The sequence below is a fragment of the Podarcis melisellensis genome (genome assembly GCF_964234715.1).
Source record: "Podarcis melisellensis genome assembly, chromosome: 12".
NCBI lineage: Eukaryota > Metazoa > Chordata > Lepidosauria > Squamata > Lacertidae > Podarcis > Podarcis melisellensis.
Genome location: NC_138544.1, coordinates 53,295,406 through 53,317,363, shown reverse-complemented (window position 1 = coordinate 53,317,363; position 21,958 = coordinate 53,295,406). Strand labels below are relative to the sequence as shown.

The 21,958-nt window shown below is 46.4% G+C and overlaps 1 protein-coding gene across 1 annotated transcript in view; it reads right to left on the bottom strand.

Moving 5' to 3' along the window:
• The window catches only part of GHRHR (growth hormone releasing hormone receptor), a 34,368-nt gene extending 17,054 nt beyond the window's left edge, over positions 1-17,314 (bottom strand). The window contains exons 1-4 of the mRNA XM_081882607.1: positions 17,054-17,314; positions 12,049-12,151; positions 9,060-9,167; positions 6,775-6,872 (exon numbers count right to left, since the gene is read on the bottom strand). Of these exons, the coding sequence (XP_081738733.1) occupies positions 6,775-6,872; positions 9,060-9,167; positions 12,049-12,151; positions 17,054-17,104 (360 nt within the window). The 5' untranslated portion in view covers positions 17,105-17,314. The remainder of the gene's footprint in view (positions 1-6,774; positions 6,873-9,059; positions 9,168-12,048; positions 12,152-17,053) is intronic.
• Between the last annotated feature and the right edge of the window lie 4,644 nt (positions 17,315-21,958).

Below are 21,958 nucleotides of genomic sequence, written 5' to 3'. Positions count from 1 at the left end.
AGTGATGGAGAATGAAAACTCAGGCACCATTTCTTAAACAGTTATTATTAGTACTATTTGTAAATTAATTCTCTCTCTCTCTCTCTCTCTCTCTCTCTCTCTTTCACACACACACACACACACACACACACACACTTCTTCCCCCTTCTCTTTCTTTTTGCTAACTTTGTAAGTATTTTTTTTAAAAGAAAATAAATGCTTTTAAATAACTAACAATTCTCTGTGGCCTTTAGCTACTGTTCCAAAACACTACCCACTTCCCGTTGCATTGAAATATTGCAAATAGAAAGCAGATTTGAGGCTTAATGGTCAATTATAAGCAAATGGCAGACAACAATAACACGTGTGAGCCACAACAATAATTCAGATTTCCATTCTACTACTTGGAAAAAGATGTGCGTTTTTGAACAGGGAACACAGTGTGCCTTTCAGACCACTGTGGATAATCTTTCCTTTGTGGTTGTTTGTTTGTTTACTGCCGCCATCCCACTCTTTGGCTCCGGAGGGTTTCCAGCAAACAATTAAATATTGAAACTACTAGGTTAAAAAAAAACCAAAAAAAAAACAACCCACATGAACAGAGCATATAATTATAAAATAGTGGAACGGTAAAGACAAATACCATAGAATCACAGAATTGTAGAATTGTAGAGTTGAAGGGGACCATGAGGGTCATCAAATCAAACTCCATGCAATGCAGAAATCTTTTGCCCAACATGGGGCTAGAACCCACAATTCTCATGCTATAAACCAGTGTTTCCCAACCGGTGTTCCGCGGCACACTAGTGTGCCGCGAGACGTTGCCTGGTGTGCCGTGGGAGGGAGGCGGGTGAGTAGTATGTTACGCTTATAGATCTCCCCCTCTATGGTACTGGGGGAGTAAGGAGCGGCAGCGGCGGCGGCGGGAGCAACGGAAGGAAGCTCTCCGGCGGCTGCCGGAAGCTGGGAAGCGGCGCGGCTGCCGGCGGCGCTTCTAGTAGCTTCCAGACGCGTGGCGAGAGAGCGAGGGGCGCTCACCAGCCAGCCAGCCAGCCGGGCAGAGGCAGAAGCGGCGAGTCCTTCAGCGAGGCGCTGATGGCCAAGTGGGGAGAGGGAGATCCGCGCTGGATTGTGGAGCAGCGCGCGGATGCCACCAACGTCAACAACTGGCACTGGTGAGCGAGGGAGGCAGGAAAGGCAGCGGGAGCTGGGGGGGCGGAGGAGAAGTGACTCGTGTTTGGCGGGGGGGGATGCAGCTCTTCCCCTGAGGGCTTTGGGGGAATAAGGGCGGCCGTGCTGCCACCACCACACCCACAGCCACCCACACCCCCGCGGTTGCGGGGACGCGTGTCTGCTTCTCTCTCCCTGTCTCTTGCCTCTGACCCCTTCGCACGAGATTCTCCACCGCTTATGCGTGTTCGCGCCGGAGTCACTTCCTTCGGGTTTGGTGGACCTTACTCTCAAATAAGTGTGGTAAAAGATTACAAGCGCGGGGGGAGATAAAGAAACCTCCCTGGCCTGGTTTAACCTCCTTTTTAAAAAAAATAACAGCTGGATCTGTAGAAGGGCAGCTAGTGAGAGTTTGGGTGCTTTTTGGCACGGAAAAAGAAATATGATCGCTAGCTACTTCTTTCAGATCAAGCTGCGCTGAAGTGCATGGGAGCTAGGGGCTGGTTAAAACAAACAAAAACGTTGGCAGTCTTTTCTAGGGGCCAGGTGCAGCATCTGGCAAAGCCAGCGAGTGCCTGCTGAATAAAAGTTTGCAACAGGGAGGCAGCCCCTCCACCTGTATCATAATCTGGTCTGCACAAGCACTCTCCAGAATAGGAAGCACCTTGTCAATTTTAATGGTGTGTTTGTGCTAACTAGCAATTCTGCCACATACAAATTAATGGCTGATTTGACAGCCAGATGGGTGGGGTATAAATAATAAATTATTATTATTATTATATGAACTAGAATAATTTTTGTGTGCTGCTGTAAGAAAGTCATTTTTCTATTGAAATGTTCACACTCACCAAGCAATGGCAAGGTGTTCACACTGCTGCACTGTGTGAGATAATAGGTAAACATTTAAAAACTCTCAAGGGGAAGTTGTCATTTTATTTCTCTTCAGTCTCCACTGAATGCCTTGACTGGGTTAGGGACCCTTATAGCTCAGCATCAGTTGGTGGAAAGGACATGACTTTACAGGAGCAGGAGGAACTAACTGAACTGAGACAAAATCGTGGTTTCAAGCTAAGATTTGCTGATCTACCTTTGGACAGTTTTTGGTTGGAAACTGCCAAGGAGTTCCCCCTTCTGGCAAACAAAGCTATTTTGACAATGCTCCCATTTTCCACTACATATCTCTGTGAGTTGAGCTTTTCAAGCATGATTGCTATAAAAACTAAATACAGAGAGAGACTGAGAGCTGTTGACGAAGAGCTACGTGTGTGTCTTTCTTCGATTCCAGCCAGAATATCAGCTTTGTGTTCAGCCAAACAGGCCCAGGTTGCGCACTGAATAAAGTATTTTATAATTTTTCATATTTCTGTTTACTTACTATTTCATAATAAAGTAATTATAAAATACTATCTTTGTGTTTATTTGATTCCTATTAAAGAGTGTTACTTTATATATAGTCAATATAGGCACAGAGTTAATTTTTTAAACATTTTCTAATGGTGGTGTGCCTTGAGATTTTTTTCATGAAACAAGTGTGCCTTTGCCCAAGAAAGGTTGGGAAACACTGCTATAAACAAATGAACAATCTGGGACAAGCAAGCATAAGCTCCTGAAATTCTTCAGGTATAGATTACAACAAATCTTCAGAAATATCGTGTGCTCTACACTGAACTACCAAACGGTTTTGAACCTCAACATCCCTCCCTGCAGCCTGCTTCGGAAATACCAATTATTAGAGATAGTTTTTTAGTCTTCGAAACCTCAGAGGAGGCAGGAACAACACTGAGCTCATAACTTAGAAGCCTTGGAGCCAACTGTCTCAGCATCAGCAAGCGCCAGGGGGTCCCCAAGAGGGTTGCTAAGCAACAGGGCTTTCCTTTCCAAACAGAGCTCTGCCACTATTAGTTTGGAGCAACTGTGTAGGAGTGGCCCAAAGAAAAGCAGGAGATTGGCAGATTAAAGATATAAAAAAAGCATGAAGACCAGTCTTCCACAGGACAGGAAACGTATGGTGCTTTGTTCAACAAAAATATAAAACATGGCTGGGGAAACCTGTGCCCCTCCAGGTGTCACACTAACCCCAGCTCATGTGGAAGACGGTCAAGGATGAGAAAACCTGCAATATCTGGATGGCACCAGCTTCCCAACCCTGGTACAAAACCAAGGAAGTAGCCCAGACTTTGTGGGATGTAACATCACTGGAGCAGTCAAATACAACATTTCCTGTTTGCCCAGAGTGGACACACAGGGGAGTGTTGCTCCAGCCAGGAGGACTTCCTGTCTCACCTGGTCTGGAGCATCCTCCCCCTGTGTGTGACCAAGTAGGTGGGTGTGACCCTGGCAGACCCTACAGAAGGGCTAGTCACACAGCCATCTTCTCCCTTCTCTCTCTTGACTCTTCCTGGTGCTCTTATGCTGTCTGCTGGCTCTCAGCCAGCTGCACATGGGTTCATTCACCACATGGGACGAAGCCACACTCTCTTCTGTAACGACAAACTAAAGCCTGCCTTCAGGGGTCATGCTGTGAACTGAATGTAAGTAAACTTCTTATTACTTTTAAAAGAAGACTGTTGTGTCATTATTGTTTTAAAGAGGGAGTTAAAGGGAGTTAAATGGAATGGGAAAGTTTAAGGGATGTGGGTTAAACCACAGAGCCTAGGGCTTGCTGATCAGAAGGTTGGCAGTTCGAATCCCTGTGACAGGGTGAGCTCCCGTTGCTCAGTCCCTGCTCCCATCCACCTAGCAGTTCGAAAGCACGTCAAGTGCAAGTAGATAAATAGGTACCTCTCCTGCAGGAAGGTAAACGGCGTTTCCATGCGCTGCTCTGGTTCACCAGAAGCAGCTTGATAATGCTGGCCACATGACCTGGAAGCTGTACACCGGCTCCCTCGGCCAATAAAGCAAGATGAGCGCCACAACCCCAGAGTCGTCCACGACTGGACCTAATGGTCAGGGGTCCCTTTACCTTTTTAAGCTGCTATAGAGCAAAGGTTGCCCAAAGTCTAGGTCTTTACTCCTTTCATTTTTTGCTACTCCATCCTTGATCTTTTCCCTTGGCCAATAAAGCAAGATGAGTGCCACAACCCCAGAGTCGTCCGTGACTGGACCTAACGGTCAGGGGTCCCTTTACCTTTTTAAGCTGCTATAGAGCAAAGGTTGCCCACAGTCTAGGTCTTTACTCCTTTCATTTTTTGCGACTCCATCCTTGATCTTTTCCCTTGGCCAATAAAGCAAGATGAGCGCCACAACCCCAGAGTCGTCCGCGACTGGACCTAATGGTCAGGGGTCCCTTTACCTTAAATGGGAATTTACTAGGAACAAATCCAATCTGGACAAGCCAGGCCGGATTGCTTAACTCAAGAGATTCTAACGAATCTACCAACTAGCTTCCTGCAATGTACAGGGAATGTGCTCTGCTACTAGCTCATTAGCGTGAGTGAGGAAGGATAATATTTAATCAGTGTATCCTCTCCTACTATCCACAACATTCCCACAGACTTGAGGCTGGTAGAGCTGGGAATGGTTCACACCAGCAAGGCCTTTGATGTTTACAACAGAGCAGAACAGGGAGCTGTCCGCCCGTTCCCTGACACCAGTGGTGCTGAAGCTGAGTAGTAGCCCTTGTAGGGCTACTCAGAATATGTTGGAGACTTAGACCAGAGGCCTGGGTTAGGGAGAAGGCAGGATGGCACCATTCTAGACTCTTGAGTCAGAAGCCAAACTAAGCACCCCTTTTGAATGGTAGCAATTTGATGACAAGCAGTTTAGTGGCTAGATCAGGAGAGGGGGACTTATGGACCTCCATATGTACTTGTACTTTGGCTCTCAACAGGCCTAGCTGGTATGCCCAGTAGTCAGGGATGATGGGAGTTAAAGTCCAACAGCATTGGAAGAGCTTCAGAGTCACACTCAACTGTGAACCTAAGCCAATCTCTCTCTCTCTCTCTCTCTCTCTCTCTCTCTCTCTCTCTCTCTCTCTCTCTCTCTCTCCCCTCCCTCTTTCCCTCTCTCTGTCAAACCACGTACACCACCCTGAACTAGGGGGATAATTTTAATTCAGTTCACATTTAAGTCAGAATTGACCAAATCCACACTTCCAAAAGCAATATGTGGTCCAAAATTCAGCCATCCTTCAAAATTTACTTTTCTTGGAATTTTGGGATGTCGTTCTCCTGCCAAGTACTGTGTACAAGAACGCATACAACACACACAAAATCATCACGTTATGGAAAATTGTTTTGAAAAACAAAAGTGTATATTAGAAAGTGACACTAAAATCTGACACGTTTTGATGAAAATAAATCATATACGGGTGTGGAAATGTGCAGAACAGAACCTGAGATTTGAAAGGAGAGAAACAGGAAATGATCACACTCACCAAACCCTATTCTGAATTTCTTGGAAGAAATGGGGGGATGTAAGAAATACGTTCCCCTTCATGGATCACTGCCTTGTCATGGCGAAGGGGTTTGGATAACTCCAAGGCACTATGAGCTATGCCTTGCAGGGCCACCCAAGACTGGCAGGTCATAGCTAAGAGTTTAGACTAAATGTGATCCACCTGGAGAAGGTACTGGCAAACCACTCCAGTATTTTGCCAAGAAAACTCCATGGACATAAATAAGGAGAAGCTTTGAGAAGAAAGTGAGAGTTTCCAAGGCATGCACTGGTTCATAGGGGCACGGAGAATCGAACATGACTAAGACGACTAAACAACAACAAAGAAACACGTTAAGTGTGGTACCCAAATAGTAGGAGGAAGAGTCCTTCCCTGACTTGAAAGGTGTGCCAGTCCAAGATATTGTGGCCTGGGACTCAGGCTCGGACTCGGAACCAGAGGAGACTCAGTCCGCACCGCATCCTTTGCCTCAGGCATCATCTGAACCAAGTCTGGGGCCTGATCCTGAAGAGTCCCAGTCTGCACAGGTTCCCCTGCAACAAACACCAGCTGGGCCGAGTCAGGGGCCTGAGCCTGCCCTAGCTCCAGATGCAGGGATTACCTCCAGCTGGGCCATCACTTACAGCTGTTCCACTACCAGTTGGGTCAGGAGAGGCTGAGGCGGCCCCTGGGTCTAGTAACCCACCGACGTCTCCCGAGCTGCAGAGACTGAGGTCTGAGAGAAGGAGAGACCTGAGTACTCGCAGGAGGAGTGCTCACCTTTGGGCGAAACAGGGAGGTGAGTCGCCGGGGGATCAGGACCGGCCGCTACCCCAACAAAGATAAAAGGCTGTCAGACCCTGCCTCAGGTTGCAGGAGCAACATTGCTGTATGCTAGATCCTGCCTAAGATCCTGTACCTGCCCTTGCCTGGTTTCCTGCCTCGTGTCCTGCCTTGGCCCTGTCTGACTGACTCCTAGTGGAACCTCTGGATTCTGTTCTGGTCCTGGACCACGTTTCATGGGTTACCCCCAGGGCCAGCACAGAGATCCCCTATCTGCAAAGAAACTCGAACTGCAGAGTTAAATCAATGCCAACTTTTTGAGGCACCATTCCTGGCCATCCATCATGCTCTGTCTAATTGCAGGAAGCATTGATCTCCTGTAGAAGTTGCCCCCTTCCCCTAGCCTTCCCCCTGCCTCCCAAATACCAGAGAGTATCATTCTGAGGTACTTATTCAGCTTTACCCACCTCATAAAGAGTAACCTCATCTTCCACTGGACATGCTGTGGAATAGGGAGGAAATGGTTCAGACCAACCCTGAGCTGTGCAGCTTCTTTTCACTGAGCCTGTGAACAACAAGGGGGTAAGATGTCAGAAATGTAAGATGAATTTATTCTTTTGGTTACAGACCAGTTCCAGCTCACATACAATATCAAGGAAGTCATAAAACACGATAGGGATACATCCGAATTTTCAATTGGGTATAACAGGGACAATACAGATATAGCAGCAGTTAAAAATATATAAGTTAAACCTTAATCACTAAAATATAACCTAAAATTGTCATTTGAGGCCTTAGTCATTATGGTAGCACAGTTTTATGGCAGTCGCACAGAATTTGGCCATCCTTAACATGATCTCTGGATCCTTGTCCTCTACCAGGGATTTTAGACATTGAAGTTCGGACCCATTTGGAGATTTTTGTATAGCAGGGATGATAAGTGCCAAGCGTATATCCCCATAGAAATGACCATGTAACAAGGCATGAGAGACTGTTTCTACCTCCATCAAGCCGCAGGGGCAGACACGTTCCGCGTATGGTTTACCCTCGAATCAATAAGGCAGATGGCAGCACATTGAATCTAGCGAGGGCAAACGACCGTCTGTATTTAGGTGTTTGTAATTTTGACAAATATATTGCTGAGGTGAGCCCTCTCCTGTTATCTTTTATTGCTGGGTGTTTGTTCATCGCACTCATGTGGCATTGCAGTTCCACATCCCAAATTCGTTGGCGTATTATTGCTCTAGCTTTCTCATAACCGACAGCTATCAGGGCCTGTGGGGAAAACCCCAAGCCTCTTAGCTTTTTGTACAGTGTAGCTTTCCATTTGGATTGGTAGGAATCCAGTAGGGTTATGGGAGCCAACCCGAGAGGGGAAAATGCAAGGTGGGATTCTCTCAGTTCTAAACTGCCTCCTCTGAGTCCTGTTCTCTTGCAAACTGTGGGTCTCTGCTGCTCAATACAACACTTGAGGCACCCTTACCATTTACAGTATTTTTTGCTCCATAAGACACACCTGACCATAAGACACACCTAGTTTTTAGAGGAGGAAAGGGGGAAAGTCCTTTTTTGGGGGGATCAGCTCAAAGTTGTGCAGCTCCTTTTGCAAAGGGGAAAAACCCCCTTTTTGAGGAGCAGCTCAAAGTTGATGAGCTTACTAATAATAATAATAATAATAATAATTTATTATTTATACCCTGCCCATCTGGCTGAGTTTCCCCAGCCACTCTGGGCGGCTCCCAATCAGTGTTAAAAACAGTACAGCATTACATATTAAAAACTTCCCTGAACAGGGCTGCCTTAAGATGTCTTATGAATGTCAGGTAATTCTTTATCTTTGCAAAGGGAAAAAAATCCTGTTTTTATGGGGTTCACCTCACAGTTCTGCAGCTTCTTTAGGAAAGGAAAGAGCTGTTTCTACAGTTTCCAGACAGATAATCTAACCAGCCAGTCACATGTCGCTGGGGGAACAAACAGCCTCCATCTGCAGAACATTCAACAATGGAAGCCTGGGCGATCAACCACACATTCAGTCCATAAGATGAACAGACATTTCCCCTTACTTTTTAGGAGGAAAAAGGTGTTGGAATTCTGCCTGGGTCAGAGGAATGTGCCACAACGTAGGCACCGGCAGATATTCCTTGTCGACCTCCCCGCTGCTACTCCCGGCAGATAAGCAGGCAAGGTCTCAGCGATCCTTCCCAGATGTGTGAGAAGAACACACTGTTTCTTCTCTCTCCCCTTTGGTATCCCCAGGGAGAGGAAAGAAGCAGACAGAAATCTATTTACATTCTTTATTTCTGTCTCTTACATCAGTACAGAGAAACATGTCTGCACTCAACAGCAGTAAGAATCAAACCCCACCCATGTACTTCCAGTACGGGTCACATGACACACACACTGAGCTAACATCCGGTGCTCAGTACAGAATGGACTGCCCCTATGTTCCCATGGTAACAGTCACAAACATCCTGTCTGGCTTTCCTGCCACCAGCAGCTGACTGAGCTGCTATAGCCTTTGCTTGCTGCCGCATTGCTTCTTTATGGTGCGTCTTATGGAGCGAAAAATACGGTATGTCACTTCAGCGAAAAATCAGAAGTTTCACTGGAAACTGTGTTCTCGGAAACATCGGGGGGAATTACCGAAAAAGATCCCTCAGGTAACAATATGCAAAGGGTTAAGCACAGTTGTAAACAATGCCTAGAAACAAATCAACATAAGGAGGGTCATGGCAAGCTACAGCACCCTCACCTGGATGCTTTGTGAAGTGGAGAAGGATGCCCGGGCAGGTAAAGGTGAGCGTTTGTCCAGCATTTGTATCCGGCCAGCACAGGAGTTGGTCCCATATTCTCTTGCAACCTTGCAAAGGGAGGGGAAAAGGCACTTTGAAATCTCACATCTTTTCGCCATGCTTGGAAATGGGAATACAAAAGCAAATAGGATTATCCCAATGCCTTCAACTGAGCCCAAAGGCTGATTTGTAACCTCTGGAGCTCCTTCAATATCATGGCTATAATATTCCTAAATCCATTGGAGGCATCTTAACCAAAATGTCTCAAAATAGCATGCTTTCAAGGACCCAGAAGTTATTATCAGGCTAGACATTGGCAGTGGGGACAGGACCACAAGGGGTGGAGGGAGAGAAAAAGCTCTTGGTATTAGTTAAGCTGTCCATATACAGTGGTACCTCTGGTTGTGAACAGGATCCGTTCCAGAGCCCCGTTCGTAATCTGAGCAGAACGCACCCCGCGTCTGCGCATGCGCAGGTCGCAATTCACTGCTTCTGTGCATGTGCATGAGGTCATTTCGAGCATCTGTGCATGCGTGAGCAGCGAAGCCCAGAAGTAACCCTTTCCGGTACTTCCGGGTCGCCGCAGGACGCAACATGAAAACGCTCAACCTGAAGCAAACGCAACACGAGGTATGACTTTAAGAGGGAATGTGGGAGGAGCTAAGAGCCATTCAAATGAGACACTTTCAGATGCTTCAGGTTTAGGGAAATTCTTCCCAGAGAGTTTTGGTGAAACCTGCAAGCACATGAAATGCTCTGTTTGAACGTCTACTAGCTGCTCCCACATTCCTTCTTAGAACTTGTCAAATGCAGACATCATTAGATAGAGTGATTCCAGCTGCCTTTTCTTCCATTCCCCCTTTTTAAGTTAAACTATAGAAATAGTTAAACTATGGAACGATCTCTCTCGGGAGGCAGTGATGGCCACCAAGCTGGATGGCTTTTGAAGATGTTTAGATAAATTCACAGAGGGTAAGCTTATCAATTTCTACTAGCTAGGATGGCTTTATTTGTCTCCATGGTTGGAGGCAGCTCGGCTTCTGTATACCAACTGGAATACTGCTGGAAACTGCATAAGGAGAGAGTGCTCAAGTCCAGCAAGCATCTGTTTGGCCACACTGTGAAAACAGGATACTGGCCTCCTCTTTCCCCCCTTTTTTCTCATGTTTGGGTTTTTAAATACCTAGCCTGATGGAGAACTCTGCAGAACTAGGAAGCTCGTGCACTATTTTGTGGCATTTTCGCTGGCCTAAAATCAAGGGTTTGCTCTAATATGGACATTGGGATTTCCCTTATGAAATCCCGGCTCTACCTTTACATTTTGTGTGACTGATGTAATGTACTGGTGTAAAGTTCACCCCAACCATAGAATCATAGAGTTGGAAGAGACCACAAGGGCCATCGAGTCCAACCCCCTGCCAAGCAGGAAACACCATCAGAGCACTCCTGACATATGGTTGTCAAGCCTCTGCTTAAAGACCTCCAAAGAAGGAGACTCCACCACACTCCTTGGCAGCAAATTCCACTGTCGAACAGCTCTTACTGTCAGGAAGTTCTTCCTAATGTTTAGGTGGAATCTTCTTTCTTGTAGTTTGGATCCATTGCTCCGTGTCCGCTTCTCTAGAGCAGCAGAAAACAACTTTTCTCCCTCCTCTGTGTGACATCCTTTTATATATTTGAACATGGCTATCATATCACCCCTTAACCTCCTCTTCTCCAGGCTAAACATGCCCAGCTCCCTTAGCCGTTCCTCATAGGGCATTGTTTCCAGGCCTTTGACCATTTTGGTTGCCCTCCTCTGGACACGTTCCAGTTTGTCAGTGTCCTTCTTGAACTGTGGTGCCCAGAACTGGACACAGTACTCCAGGTGAGGTCTGACCAGAGCAGAATACAGTGTCACTATTACTTCCCTTGATCTAGATGCTATACTCCTATTGATGCAGCCCAGAATTGCATTGGCTTTTTTAGCTGCCGTGTCACACTGTTGGCTCATGTCAAGTTTGTGGTCAACCAAGACTCCTAGATCCTTTTCACATGTACTGCTCTCAAGCCAGGTGTCACCCATCTTGTATTTGTGCCTCTCATTTTTTTTGCCCAAGTGCAATACTTTACATTTCTCCCTGTTAAAATTCATCTTGTTTGTTTTGGCCCAGTAACCAGTAACCAGGCAGCCTCTTTCTGGACCCTTTGAAACACACAAACTATATTAAAGGGTGTTCCCACACTGAATGAAAGTTAGTAATCAAACTGCAAAGTGAATGAAGGTAACACCAGGCTCCAGGACTTAAGCAAAACACAGGCTACACAACTGTGACCCAACACCTTAATGCTGACTAGGTAAAGGGACCCCTGACCATTATATCCAGTTGTGGACAACTCTGGGGTTGCGGCGCTCATATCACTTTATTGGCCGAGGGAGTCCTGTGGCCAGCATGACTAAGCCGCTTCTGGCGAACCAGAGCAGCACACGGAAACGCCGTTTACCTTCCTGCTGGAGTGGTACCTATTCATCTACTTGCACTCTGTGCTTTCGAACTGCTAGGTTGGCAGCTGCAGGGAGCAAGTAACGGGAGCTCACCCCATCGCAGGGATTCGAACCGCCGACCTTCTGATCGGCAAGCCCTAGGCTCTGTGGTTTAACCCACAGCGCCACCCGCGTCCCTTAACGCTGACTACATCTTTCTAAAATAGATACATGCGGGCTACTTGCACACCCCTCTCTGCCCTCCATCCCTGCAAGTGAAAGGCATGGTCAGAGTTTGAGGACATGTGCTTTCAGCCAAACAAAGGATACTTAAGGAAGGTGTGAAGCAGAAGTAGTGAGGGGGATGGCTTGGGGTGAGCGTCAAGAGCTAGAATGGAGGTCTGGGGTCCCAAGGCATGAAATTTCCCAACCTTGAGATATCCAATGCCTCTCCAGAGATCCAAACACTCCTTCTTCTAAGGTACCTGCTGTTTCATTCATGTGCTGCCGAATCTCCTTGAGGCATTCACTCTCGTTTTTCTTCCATTCTGTTAAAGCTTCGCATTCTTCTTGAGACATTCCAAGACCCTGGAAACAGGGGAGAAATAAGAGGCGCATTGATACAGCCTAACCTTCTTTCCCTCTCTGCACCACCACAAAAAACCCCCTCCTTATAGTACAATCCTAACCACGGTCCCATTTGCACCATACATCTAAAGTATTATGAGACCACTTTAAATAATCATGGCTGCCCCCAGCAAAGAAACCTGGGAACTGTAGTTTGTTAAAGAGGACAGTGAGAGTTGTTAGGAGATCCCATTCGCCTCCTAAACCTACAATTCCCAAAGTGTTCTATTGGTTAATCCCTCTTCCCCGGTAACTCTGGACATTGTAGCCCTGTGAGGCAAATAACAGTCCCCTAACAACTCTCAGCATCCTTAGGAAACTACAGTTCCCATGATTCTATAGGAGGGGACCTATGGCTGTTTAAAATGGTATGATAGTGCCTTACATATATAGTGCCCATGTCTACTCAAATGCCCCTCCTACCAAATACAATGGGACTTACTCTCAGGGAAGTAGGGTGAGGATTGCAGCCTTAACATTTGAGTGATATATTCCTCCCCTCTTCTTCCTTGCACATCCTATATCAGTTCACTACGTCAATCATCATTCAGTTGTTGAAAACGGTGTGACATGTAATAGTTATTACTGAATAAATGACTCAACATTGGGTATACAGTGGTGCCTCGCAAGACGAAAAGAATCCGTTCCGCGAGTCTCTTCGCCTTGCGGTTTTTTCGTCTTGCAAAGCAAGCTCATTAGCGGCTTAGAGGATCAGCTGATAAGGGGCTTAGCGGATCAGCTGATAAGCGGCTTAGCGGCTTAGCGGCTTAGCAGATCAGCTGTTAAGCAGCTTAGCAGATCAGCTGATAAGTGGCTTAGTGGCTTGGGAAAAAGAGGGGGGAGGGGAAAAAACCCGCAGGAACTCGCAAGACATTTTCGTCTTGCGAAGCAAGCCCATAGGAAATTCGTTTTGCGAAGCACCTCCAAAACGGAAAACCCGTTCGTCTAGCGGGTTTTCCGTCTTGCGAGGCATTCGTCTTGTGGGGCACCACTGTATCTGGTGCTTGGAAAAAGAGGAAACTGTCATAGAATTGTAGAGTTGGAAGGGAATCTGAGGCTCATCTAGTCCAACTGCCAGGGCTGGATTACCCATAGGCACTAGGGGTGCGGGGCACCCAGGCGCCGGGCTCTCAGGGGCGCCAGGCCGAGAGTCCGGGGCAGAGATTTGGAATCCAAGGATTGAAGAGCCAGGCCAGCCAACAGTCACTGCTGAGCAGAGCAGAGCTCATTGGAGCGCCACAGGGTTTTCTGTTGCGGGAGCTGAGGCGGCCGGCCGGCTCCACCCTCCTGCATGCCTGGGATTGGCGGGCTGACGAAAGACACACACACGCTGCTCACACGAGGCGTGCAGCTTCTCTCCCAAGCCTCTGTGGGGACTGCTCTCCTCCCTCCATGCACAGTATGTACCGGGTATCTACAGATGACAATACAGTGATACCTTGGGTTACAGACACTTCAGGTTACAGACTCCGCTAACCCAAAAATAGTACCTCGGGTTAAGAACTTTGCTTAGGATGAGAACAGAAATCACGCAGCGGCAGTGGGAGGCCCCATTAGCTAAAGTGGTGCTTCAGGTTAAGAACAGTTTCAGGTTAAGAACGGACCTCCAGAACGAATTAAGTTCTGAACCCGAGGTACCACTGTATAACACCAGTCCTGAAAGACCTACATTGGCTCCCAGTATGTTTCTGAGCAAAATTAAAAGTGTTGGTGCTGACCCATAAACCCCTAAACAGCCTTGGCCCAGTATACCTGATAGAGCATCTCCACCCCCATCATTCAGCCCAGACACTGAGGTCCAGCTCCGAGGGCCTTCTGGCGGTTCCCTCCCTGCGAGAAATGAGGTTACAGGGAACCAGGCAGAGGGCCTTCTCAGTAGTGGCGCCCACCCTGTAGAACACCCTCCTGTCAGATGTCAAGGAAATAAACAACTATCAGACTTTTAGAAGACATCTGAAGGCAGCCCTCTTTAGGGAAGTTGTTAATGTTTGATGTTTTATTGTATTTTTAATCATTTTTTGGAAGCAGTCCAGAGTGGGCGGGGTATAAATAAATTGTTGTTGTTGTTGTTGTTGTTGTTGTTGTTGTTGTTGTTGTTGTTTTCCCCTTGCATTCTGGGATTCAGCACATGGCTGCAAACTTTCCTTTTGGCCTCTGCTCCTGATTATTTTGACTAGTCACGGCTCGCTGCTACAACCCATTGATTTCTCATTAAGGGGCGGGAGGGAATGAGACCCAGAACAATCAAAACACGGTGAAATCGACCTACTTGACAGGTGGCCTAGCTGATGCTGCTCAGCTCATTTCCACACCAGCGGGATAAATATTCAGCAAAGTTTCCAGATCTCTGGATCACAAATTTTTTCTCGGGTCACAAAGAGTGCAGAAGGCAATGACTCCCTAATGCGTGCGCTGTTCATATTCACAGCCTTCTTCATTAATGAAGAGGCCTCCAGCCAAATGCATGACTGGAGATGGCAAATACTTCACCCACTGCAAGTCTTCTATTTGCCACGCTCCTCTCATTTTTTGTAAGAACATATAAAGAGTCTGCTTCTCCCCCTCTCCACACACTGTCCCAAGAGGGGAGCCTGTGCTATACTAAACCTTTTGGGTGCCCCTAGAATTTCACAACCAATGCCTTTTCCCAGGGAACTCTGGGAACTGTAGTTCCATGAGAGGGGAAAATGTCTCTAAACAACTCCCAGCACCTTTAACAAACTACAGGATTCTTTGGGGAAGCTGTGAAAATTTAAAGTGGGATTATAGTGCTTTATAAGTGTAGTGCAGATGAGATAGTGAGATTTATGAATCTAAATCTTCCTGGTCCAAAAGCTCTAGCCAGTACAATCATTGAAATGTGCACATTAATTGAAATGCCGTGGGGCACTGAATGATTTAACCACACAGGACCAAAGTAGATGTAATAGCATTCCCTTCTTTAATCTTGGCATGGTTAAGTTTAAATAATATACAGTGGTACCTTGGTTTAGGGATGTCGGTGGTGCTGTGGTCTAAACCACTGAGCCAAGAGCTTGCCAATCGGAAGGCCGGCTGTTCAAATCCCCGCAACGGGTTGAGCTCCAGTTGTTTGGTTCCAGCTCCTGCCCACCTAGCAGTTTGAAAGCACGTCAAAGTGCAAGTAGATAAATAGGTACCGCTCCAGTGGGAAGGTAAACAGCGTTTCCGTGCTCTGCTCTGGTTCGCCAGAAGCGGCTTAGTCATGCTGGCCACATGACCCAGAAGCTGTCTGCGGACAAACACCAGCTCCCTCGGCCTATAGAGCAAGATAAGCATCGCAACCCCAGAGTCATCTGTGACTGGACCTAACGGTCAGGGGTATCTTTACCTTGGTTTACGAACTTAATCCATTCTGGAAATCCGTTCTTAAACCAAAGCATTCTTAAACCAAGGTGTGCTTTCCCATAGCAGCGGGGGACTCAATTTACAAATGGAACACACTCTGCCTTGGAAGGAGAACATGTTCTGCTTCCAAGGCAAAGTTCCCAAACCAAAATACCAACTTCTTGGTTTGCGGCGTTCTTAATCCAAGTTGTTCATAAACTAAGCTGTTCTTAAACCAAGGTACCACTGAATAGCCAGAGCAGAGGGTTCCAACACTATGACTAATTGGGGGGGGAGTGTAAACCCTCAAAAAGCCCTCTCTGGATTTGGAGGTGTTTGGTAACAATGGCTATCACCCCTTTTAATGGATTTGCTCATCGATGGGGTTGGTGGGACAACTTCAGATGGGCTTGGAGGCGATGGGTTATCAGGACTCAGTTCAGCCTAGCTTCAGGCAAAATCACTAGATTCAAGCTGGGACCCAATTTTTGGGGGGAAACATGGATCGTCCCAGCACTTGAGAAAAACATCGCATGAATTAAGCATTTAGTTTATATGCTGAACTGAAACTTTGGGACTCTCTTGGGCATCTTTCAGATTTTGCTTCCGAAATAAAGCTCTGAGGCTCACTCTGAATGAAGTCAGACCTCAAGCTTTGGCAGTGGATTTTAAATGGCAACTTGCCACTGCAAATATTTTCACAACTATCACACCCACCCTCCCCTTAAATCCTTAATTTATCCACAGCTGCAAATCTTGGGAACACTCTGAAATTAGGAGAAGCTGTATCTGGAGTTTTTGCAGGCTAACTGACTAGAGAATTTCTTTCTCCCAGATTTGCTTCGCCACAGATGGAAACGGTGATGGTGGAGTGGAAAGCGTGGGTGGATTTTGTAGACAGGATTGGCCATTTCCCCAATTACTTGATTTATATTTCAAATAATGTACAAGTGACCTTTAGCAGAATAACGGAAGGGGTGAGGTAGTTGGAAGGGCAGCCTGGAATCGAGCCAAACCATCAATCCACCCTTTTCTGAATTGTCTACACCGACTGGTAGCAGCTGTTCAGGGTTTGGGGCATCTCCATGCCTATCCGTAGATGCCGGGACCACTCAGCAAGACATTTTAAGCAATACTCAAGGTGACAAACCAACAGATCACACAGAGTTGCCATTACGTCCCCACGCAATGTTTCCCAAGCTCTGTCCCATCATTGTATCAGAACCAGCCCTAAAATTTCCTCATTTATTCCTCTTAACCTTAGCGCTTCTGAGAAACAGAACTGGAGCTCTCTAAGTCAGAGTTTGCGTTCACAGGAAACATTCGCAGGTAAGCGATGCAATTTGACAGTCAAAAGAAATCCCATTAGCGCACCTTTCTCTGCCCTCCTCTGAGCACCTTCTGCCAAATCAGTGCCAAAAGAAAGATTGATACGATATCAAACAGGGATCTGATCCAAGCAGAAGTGGACAGATGCATGGGAACAACGACAACAAGACTTTTGGACTGTTTACTTACAAGAGACGGCAGAGTCAGCAGGAAGAAGATCCATATATTTCCTGAGTTCATGTTGCAGGAGTTAGAGAAGCACTCCCACTTCTGAACATCCCTCTCGCCTCTCTCCTCCCTACTGCCTGCTGCCGATCTGAAGCACACAAATGACCAACAGAACCGGTGAATATGTGTAGTGGAAGTGAGGAGGGGGAGTGGTGGAGAGAGAGAGAGAGAGACTCAATATTATTAGCAACTCTCCTGGCTGCGATTGATTTGCCTTCCACCTGTGTGCATTCAGAGAACTCTGCCAATTACTGCCAACGGGAGCTGGCAGGTCCCTCAAAACTGCAACGCAAACAGCAACAACACAAAAGATGTGCACAGACCTGCTCAAGTTGACTGCTTTCATGCAAATCAATGCAACTTGCACATCCAGGAAACATATTAATTGGGAAGGTGGGTGTTCCAAGCAAGGAGCTGGATTGTTTGGAGCTATGGGTGAAGGGAGAAGGAAAGCAAATTTCCCCAACCTGATACTGTGGGCTGATGCTTTGGACTACAACTCCCATCATCCATGTCCATTGGCTATGTTGGATGGGCCTGATGGAAGTTGGAGTCCAACAACATAAAGTATTGCACTTGGGGGAAAAAATAAAAAAAATGAGAGGCACAAATCCAAGATGGGTGACACCTGGCTTGAGAGCAGTACATGTGAAAAGGATCTAGGAGTCTTGGTTGACCACAAACTTGACATGAGCCAACAGTGTGACGCGGCAGCAAAAAAGCCCATGCAATTCTGGGCTGCATCAATAGGAGTATAGCATCTAGATCAAGGGAAGTAAAAGTGCCACTGTATTCTGCTCTGGTCAGACCTCACCTGGAGTACTGTGTCCAGCTCTGGGCACCACAGTTCAAGAAGGATGACAAACTGGAACGTGTCCAGAGGAGGGCAACCAAAATGGTCAAAGGCCTGAAAACGATGCCTTATGAGGAACGGCTAAGGGAGCTGGGCATGTTTAGCCTGGAGAAGAGGAGGTTAAGGGGTGATATGATAACCATGTTCAAATATATAAAAGGATGTCACATAGAGGAGGGAGAAAGGTTGTTTTCTGCTGCTCCAGAGAAGCGGACACGGAGCAATGGATCCAAACTACAAGAAAGAAGATTCCACCTAAACATTAGGAAGAACTTCCTGACAGTAAGAGCTGTTCGACAGTGGAATTTGCTGCCAAGGAGTGTGGTGGAGTCTCCTTCTTTGGAGGTCTTTAAGCAGAGGCTTGACATCCATTATGTCAGGAGTGCTCTGATGGTGTTTCCTGCTTGGCAGGGGGTTGGACTCCATGGCCCTTGTGGTCTCTTCCAATTCTATGATTCTATGATCCTATGAACATTGGGAGAGCATCAGGCTGTGTCTCTGGACTCAGTCTCCCATCCCTGGGCATTGGAACATAGGAAGCCAACAGTGGTCCATATAGCCCAGTAGTGTCTGCACTGACTAACAGCAGCACTCCAGGGTTTCAGATATCAGATATTCCCAGGGCTACCTGAAGATGCTGTGGTTTGAACCTGGGACCTTCTGCAGGCGAAGCTGGTGCTCTGTCATTGAGCCATGGCTCTTCCCAACCTGGGTGCCCTCCTGTCATCATTGAGGTTGAGGACTACAACTCCTGCCATCCTAAAGGAGGGGCTGCAATGCTGCAGAAGGCAAAGGAGAGCCGGAGGCCTGTCAAGATGGATATATAAAAAAAATAAGAACTGGATGATAAAAACTGGGTTTGAACTGGAAAGTGAGGAGTGGAAAGATCTCTTTTTGTGGAAATCTGAATATCTATGGTCTATAAATCTGATCAAGGTGGAAGTTGGAGCCTTTGGGCTACTTGGACTTAAAAGGTTTGAGAAACAAGACTTGAGCTCCACCTTTAAATTTGGAGGTCTGGCTGGAAGGAACATGGACATTATAGGGATAGTGCCCCTCCGAGATTTGGTGTTTAATATAAAGGATTTTCAAAGAAACCGGCAGAGAGGGACTGAAAGAGATTTAAGGGCCTCAGACGTGAGGTTGCCAGGCTGATAAAAGATGGGCTAATGGACAATGGTTTGGGAATTCAAACCGGGGAAGGGAGGGTGGGATTTGGAAATCCAAAGGCTGTATAAAAACACTTTGATTTTTTTCTATCTTTTTTGCTTTTTGTGTTGTTACTAGTAGTAAAATGGGGAATTCGTGGAAGGGAAACTGGGACGATCTTAGAAAAAATCTCTAGTATAATGATTGATGTATATAGGTTAAAAGTCGATATATAAATTGAATTTAACATAAACAATAAATTAAGGTTAAAATTTAGGGATAAGAACTTGCTGAACAAACTTTTGGATATGGAATACAAGAAGGGGAGGCGAGGGGAAGTCGCAGAAAAAAGGTATTGAAAATATGGATTGTACGTTGAATTTTTCTTTTTTTCTTTTTCTTTTTTTTTGTTTTATTTTTTTATGTATTATTTGAAATTCCAATAAATATCTTTTTTTTAAAAAAAAAAATACAACTCCTGCCATCCTAAGGAGTGTCTCCGCACTCATCATTCAGCCTGGACACTGAGGTCCAGCTCTGGGGGCCTTCAGGTGAGTCCCTCATTGTGAGAAGTGAGGTTACAAGGAACCAGGCAGGAGGCCTTCTCAGTGGTGGCACCTTCCCCTGGGAAACATCCTCCCATCAGGTGTCAAGGAGATAAATAAATTGAAATACTTTATTGTCACTTGTACAATTTGTACACAGTGAGATTACACGAGCACCCCCCACTCAGCTCTCTTTGTCTTAATTCCCCTTGTTTACTGACGCACACCCACCAAACCCGAAAGTCAGTTGCCCTGTTGTTATCTTTTCACTCAGCAGCCTAACAGCTCACGGATAGAAGCTGTTCTTTACCCTGTTGGTGCGACAAATCATGCTTCTATATCTCCTGTTTGAGGGCAGGAGATCAAGAAAGTGCCGGCCAGGGTGTGAATCATCCCTGAGAGTTTTCTCACTCTTCTGAGGCAACGTTCTTCCGCTATTTCATCCAGCGGATTCACAGGACAGCCCATAATATCTTGTGCTGTATTCACCACCCTCTGTAGGCACATCCTATCAGATAATGTCAAAATAACAATGCAACTTTAAGAAAACATCTGAAAGCAGCTCTGTATCAGGAAGTTATTAATGTCTGGTGCTTTATTATGTTTTTATGTGTGCTGGAAGCTACTCCGAGGAGCTGGGGAAACCCAGCAGGATGGGTAGGATATTATTATTATTATTATTATTATTATTATTATTATTATCCTTGACCATTGGCTATGCTGGCTGGGGCTGATGGAAGTTGGAGTCCAACAACTTCTGTAATTCAACAGGTTCTGTTGCTGGACTGCAGATAATAATAATAATAATAATAATAATAATAATAATAATAATAATAATAATAATTTATTATTTGTTTCCCCAGCCACTCTGGGCTGCTTCCACAGAGACCAAAAAATACACTAAAATGTCACACATTAAAAACTTCCCTGAACAATGCTGCCTTAAGATGTCTTCTGAATGTCAGGTAGTTGTTTATCGCTTTGACATCTGATGGGAGGGCGTTCCACAGGGCGGGCGCCACCACCGAGAAGGCCCTCTGCCTGGTTCCCTGTAACTTGGCCTCTCGCAGTGAGGGAACCGCCAGAAGGCCCTCAGTGCTGGACCTCAGCGTCCGGGCAGAACGATGGGGGTGAAGATCCCATCAGTCCTAAATTTTGGCCATGCTGCTTGGGACTGAAGGCAGTTTCATATAGTCATCAGAATCTTTATGGCAGGGAGAAGCCATAGTTCATCACTCACCTGTCAGCTGAAAGACCTGGCTTATTGTGGCTGAAATGGCCAGATAAAGATCAATTCAATGCCTGCAGCTGCACACTAGGAAGTGCAAATGCCCTTGTGCAACAACAACACCCTACAATGATGGATTCTCTGGGTCACAAAGCACAGTCAGATTGCAATGGGGAGTGGGGAGCGCCCTCCCACCTTTGAGTGTGCAGGAAGAGTAATTGGAGGCAATGAATTAATTTTAATTACGCATAAAATGGGCAGGTGGGTTTTGATGAGTAGTGGAGTTGATTCGAGGAAATGTTGAATAGGAAGCTTTAAATTGCACTAAGTAGGAGGTAGCTACGTTCAAGTGAGCGAGTGAGATATAGAGCTAGCAGGAGCTGTTTTTCTGCCCTAGTTAGAAATGTTTTCTTTCCTCCCGCCCCCCATGTTATTTTAAGGGGAGAACCTAGCAGTTTGAAAGCACATCAAAGTGCAAGTAGATAAATAGGTACCACTCTGGCAGGAAGGTAAACTGCATTTCCGTGCACTGCTCTGGTTCGCCATAAGCGGTTTAGTCATGCTGGCCACATGACCCGGAAGCTGTACGCCGGCTCCCTCGGCCAATAAAGTGAGATGAGCGCTGCAACCCCAGAGTCGGTCACGACTGGACCTAATGGTCAGGGGTCCCTTTATCTTTACCTTTAGGCAACTCCATGGAGGGCAACGGCTATTTTTATGTGCTACCCCAATCTTTAAGCAGTGAAAAATTACAGGGGTTCCAGCTTACTCATGTTCTGTTTCCTTGGAATGCAGGTCAGTGGAGAAGTTGGTGTCTTTAGGATATACCATATTGGCCTGAATATCAGCCACACCTGAATATAAGCCGCACCTTTAAAATTCAAGGGAGGGAGAGGGGGGGAAAGGCAATACCTATTTTTGAGAGCCAGTGGTGGTGTGATGGTTGGGGTGTCAAATCAGGATCTTGAAGACCTGGGTTCGAATCCCCCACTCGGCCATGAAGCTTGCTGGGTGACCTTGGGCCAGTCACTGTTAGGAGCTCATCTTACACTCGAGTAGGACCCTGGCAGAGACACATGCCCCACTGGCAT